Source organism: Otolemur garnettii, unplaced genomic scaffold, assembly GCF_000181295.1.
Source record: "Otolemur garnettii isolate 467f Iridium unplaced genomic scaffold, OtoGar3 scaffold00032, whole genome shotgun sequence".
Taxonomy (NCBI): Eukaryota; Metazoa; Chordata; class Mammalia; order Primates; family Galagidae; genus Otolemur; species Otolemur garnettii.
Window position 1 is genome coordinate 254,802 of NW_003852427.1, and position 5,359 is coordinate 260,160.

At 35.3% G+C, this 5,359-nt stretch overlaps 1 protein-coding gene across 1 annotated transcript in view; it reads left to right on the plus strand.

Annotated features, from left to right (window-relative positions):
* DOCK3 (dedicator of cytokinesis 3) overlaps positions 1 to 5,359 on the plus strand; it is a 492,344-nt gene that overhangs the window by 212,193 nt on the left and 274,792 nt on the right. Inside the window, exons 8-9 of the mRNA XM_023512988.1 lie at positions 195 to 255; positions 1,513 to 1,660. Of these exons, the coding sequence (XP_023368756.1) occupies positions 195 to 255; positions 1,513 to 1,660 (209 nt within the window). The remainder of the gene's footprint in view (positions 1 to 194; positions 256 to 1,512; positions 1,661 to 5,359) is intronic.

The following is a 5,359-nucleotide window of genomic DNA, read 5'->3' on the forward strand; positions in this document are numbered from 1 at the left end:
ATATATATATATATATATATACTTACTGTGCTTTGAACTTCCTTAAAAAATAATTGAATTCATCTTTCTGGCACACCTAAGATACTCTCATGGCATATCAGTTGAAAATTACTGTATAGAGATTTGAAATAAAATTTTCATTATTTTCTGTGTACTCTTTGCCTAAATTTACTTGCTTTTTTCTTTTATCTTAGGATCTGAGCAGCAAAGATATGAAGAGAGATTTGTATATAGTTGCCCATGTGATCCGAATAGGTATTCTTCACCTATCCATTCATACAACTAAGACTGGCCCAACTTGGGATAAGTATCTCCTATGCATGAACTTTGTTTTCTCCCGGATTCTACCTGTTAATCTCAAGTCTCTAGACTGGAGTTCAGCTTGTATTGGAGCTCTACCTTAAGCTTAGTTGCCATGGTAGCTGGGTTTGACATAAATGGATGATTTCTTTTTGGTTTGTTTTCTGAGGGAAAGTTTGTCTCTTGAAATCTGCACACCATTTGGTTTTATACTCAAACTTTGTATTTCAAATGGTCTGCTTTTTGTGCATTCTGTATAGCACAATGTCCTTCTTCTTTACCTCTACTGTCCTTCAGAGATATTATAGCAGGTTGCCAAGGATGCCAATGTAACAGGTGGTAAATGCCTTTCCTGTTGTTTGTATCCAAAATTATGTATCTATGTTATTTTCCCACATTAGAGTTGTTGTCCCTACAGAAGATGGACGGCATCTACTTTTACCCCTCCCAAGATAAAAAACAGTTATTTTTGCTACTAATCTATGGTTAATTTGCCCAGATTTATTTCAAGTTTATGACATTACTTGGGGGGCCATGGCCACCCAAATCCTCCTTCATAGGTTTGGGTTCTGGCATATTGTGTACACTTTGGTCAAAGAATATGTTTTAATCCTTGGCCAACAAAACTGTTTCGGTATATTTAACGTGTTGAGGTTTTAGGATTTGCAAGTTCTCTTCCATGATTGGGCACTGCTTTGGTAAGCAGGAAAACTAAGCACTCATCTACTTCTTAAGATTGCTTTCATTTCCACAGTGGTTTAGGAGCACCTTTGGCAGCAGAATTTGGTTGAAAGAAGAATACAGTGTCTTCTTTATCTGTGCATAATACATACTTTATACCTAGCGGCTCAAATACTAAGCTTCCTATTCTTAATATGCCTAACATGTTTAAATCTATTAGCACATTGGTTTTTCTAAGTAATTCATGAAGTCACTCTTTTATACTCATATAATTAATAAATGGACTATTGGTGTTGGTTTAGAGGTAAATGATATGGATGACTGATTGAATGTGTTACAGGGAAAGAGCATTGTCTAGAAACCTGTTTGGTATTCTTCCACTTAAATATCTTTGAATGATTCCCTTCAATCCTGTCTTCTAAGTTAGAGGATCTCTTAGATGCTTATAGCTCTGGCATCCTTGGATGATAGTCAGATGATGCTAGAGAGGAGTGTGAAGTTCTCTGACTGGTGTTTTCTGCTGTATCCAAGGCCGGATGCTCCTCAATGACTCAAAGAAGGGCCCTGCTCACCTGCACTACAGGCGACCCTATGGCTGTGCAGTCCTAAGCATCTTGGATGTCCTACAATCTCTCACTGAATTGAAGGAAGAAAAGGATTTTGTTCTTAAAGTTTACACGTGAGTAATGGACATCAGGAATATTAATGATTTGCAGCATAAGATATCCCAGCTCTGCCCTCAAGAGCAGCAGTTCTCAAACCTTATAGACAAAGAATCACCATCATGTAGGATACAGAGTTTTTTTAAAATACAGAGATTTATCTCAGGTTTGGGAAAGGACCCAGGTAATGTTTCTTTTAACAAGTTTCCTGATGATTTCAAATAACAGAAGGTTCCAAATAGCTGAGTTTGGACCTTCTAAAAGGTCCTATACTAAAATGTAATATACATTTCCTTTTCTCTCCAGAATTAACCAACTTTATTATATATTTGCTGAAAAGCTAACAATGTAATTTCTCATGTGTCTTCAACTATAAAAGCATGTTTAAAGAAAAGCCTATTTTTCTGAGGGGCTGAAATCTCTTCATTTTTGCCACCACAGATGTATAAGTCACATTCAACCAGGCATGGCATTATTTTTAATGTACTTCAGGGCTCTGCCTTGTAGAAATAGTCCATCTCCTCCTGACTTTTGCTAAGCAATAGAAAAAAGAGAATTTGAAAGTACACAAAATTTATATAAGCGTATGTTATATCTTTGCTTATAGACACTTAGACACAAATACTAGTGCTAAAAAATGTTCAGTGGTGAATTTAGTGAATTTCTAAAGTAGTGTGTTTCTGTGAGATTTTTTAAAAATTTGTTCTTTTAGTTTCTACCCAATATTGTTTTTCTACATTAAATGAAATGCTGTCAGTCACTATGTTAAATATCTTTACCATAGTATTGTATGGAGTTTTTTTGTTTGTTTGTTTTGGGTTTGGGGGGGGGTTAATTTTTTTGTTTTGTTTTGTTTTGTTTTGTTTTGCTTTATCTGTTGTTTGGATGTGGGCATAAGATGAACTTAATTCACAGTTGCTCTTAATTTGAGCCCTTATATAATCAACCTCATTTGATGAATTTCAAAATACAAACCTAAATCTTCTTATTACTATTTTGCCTTCAACTCTGTCCTGCTCAGAGTTGTATATTATGGAATGAGGATATTCCTTTGGAATGTAACTTACAAAGAAAATATTGGCTGGTTTTCTCCTCCTTTTGTGCATCAGTTACGGGCTTTTCTCCAAATTCCTTCATTGATAGATGGTAGAACAGGCTTTTTCTTATCCCTTCCTCCTTTTGGAAAGAACTAAACAAATCTGAAATCATTGTTACCCTACTTCACTGCCCTTCCAAGGGCAAGAGAATTATGATAGCCCTCCAAAATAGTATCTCTGTGCATTTATCAGCTCTTCCTTGTTTCAGTGCAAGTTTTCATTGCTGGTAGAAGCTTTCACAGAATTTCACCTGAAATCATGCTGTCAGGCTTAATTGGCCTAATTGCTTCTAAAACAACAGTTTTCAGTATTGGCTTATTACTTTCCAAGAAGTGGAAAGTGTATCCCTTTTTCTCCTTCCTTTGTCTAATATATCAGTTCTAAAACCCAAAGAAAAGTGTTTTTAGAAAAGATAGGGGCTTTTTTATTTTCCTTTGAAGGACTAATAGAGGTAAAATGTAGTATAATTTTTCTACTTGAAAACATTAAAAGATTTTCAGATAGACTCTCAAATGCATGTTTGTGAAATTCATTTTGTGTGCAGTAAGGAATTCTTCTAGGATTAGTAATTTAAGTCCTTACCAGCACAGTGGATCTAGCCCTCAGGAGAAACAAATTTTCCAGTAAGTTTTGGGGAATGTGTTTGTTGGTTAGACCTAATTGTAAGCACAAAGGTTTTACTAATTGCTATTGATAGTGCCTTAGCCTTTGGTAGGACAGGATTTTGCAAAGATAAATACCTCCTGTACAGTTTTGTTCAATGAATTGGAAAATATCTCATTGATTCTTTTTTTTTTTTCATTAAGTCAAATACACATAGATCATGAATACATTCATGCATATGTGTGGGTACAATGTACTGATTTTTTTTTATACTATCTGACGTGGTTAGATCAAACCAATCAACATAGCTTTCACCTCATTTACTTGACTATTGTGCCAAAACATCTATGTTCTACACTTAACAGATTTGACTTGTACCCTTGTCATATGCTCCATAGGTGTGGTCCTGCCTTTTACCCTCCCTTTGTCAAGCTTTCCCTCTCCCCTCCCTTCCCACTCTATTTCTCTCCTTCATCTTGGGCTATAGTTGTGTTCTATCTTTCATAAGAAAGTGTGAGTAAATATAAGCAGGTTTCATAGAAGTACTGAGTACATTGGATACTTTTTCCTCCATTCTTGAGACATTTTACTCAGGGGAATATGTTCCAGATCCCTCCATGTAAACATATAAAAGAGGTAAAGGCTTCATCTATGGATTAATAAATTGTGGTATATGTATACCATGGTTGTCGACCTTCTTATCATTTCTTCCATTATTCAGAGTAAGCCGTAACCAGAGAAGATTCAAACTTCTGTCCCTGCCAAAACTACTACTCTGCTCTATAATGTTCTTTAATATCATGCTTATATGGGAAAGCACCACATCCTTTTAAGAAACTCACAAGAAGCTGAGGCATGAAAACTAGGTCACTTCCTCATGAGTCAAAAGCTCTAAAATTCATAAATAAATAACCACTATATGTATTTCAGTCTGATATAGATACCATATTTTTCTTCTTGGCCAGAGAGACAAGGGACAAAGGGTCATATGCAGGTTCAAGGCTTGCTGTTCCTGAAACCTGGTACACAAAAGGAATGCCAGGAGCTAAAGCCAACATTATAGGGGAGAGGTGTCCATAAATAATGCCTGTGCCAAATATAAGATGACTGTGGATAGGTGATGACTACTGTCCAATTTTTTTATTATTTTTTTTATCAAGTCATATACACATAGATCATGAATACATTTGTGCATATGTGGGGTACAAACATGCTTGGGCCAACCTTAATGAAATAAATATTTCAAATATTAAATTTATAATTTTGGTTGTACATTTCATATTATAGAAAATATGTATTATAAGTTATATACTGAATCACATAAAACTGAAAAGTGTTACTCCCTACTCTCACATTTCATGAAAATATTTATACAAATTCTTCCTATGCAGCCATGCCATCAGGTCTTTGTCATCACTAGAGTCACTTTTGAATCATCTGACACAATTTTCTAAGATGCGTGTTATTTTCACTTCGATCAGGTTAGTTTTGATGCATAGCTCTTTGATCCTTCATAATGTTTTCACACAGGAGATTCATTTTGAGGCACAATTGCATGTTTGCTTAATAGTTTAACACAAAGGGTGTGTGGGAGTGTGTGTTTTCATTTGTCCTATAGGCCTCATGATATAGCTATTTACTATGCTGCTTTTAAGGTGATTTTTTCCAATAACATTTAGCACTTCATTTTGGTGATTATTCCCCAAGCATAATTATTTTTTTTCCACACACACCTGGAGCATCTTCATTTTTTTTTATTTAATGGTAACTATGTACATTAATGTACTTCTGGGGTACAGTGTGGTATTTTTGAAACATTTCCATCAAACTGGTGAACATAGCCTTCATGTCATTTTCTTAGTTATTGTGTTAAAACTTTGACATTCTACTCTCAGAAAGATTCACTTGTATCCTTGTAAGATAAACCACAGAAGTGATCCCTCCAATCCCCCTCCCTCCACCTCTCCCCCCTCCCCCCCATATTCTTAGGCTGTTATTAGGTTATAGCTTTCATAT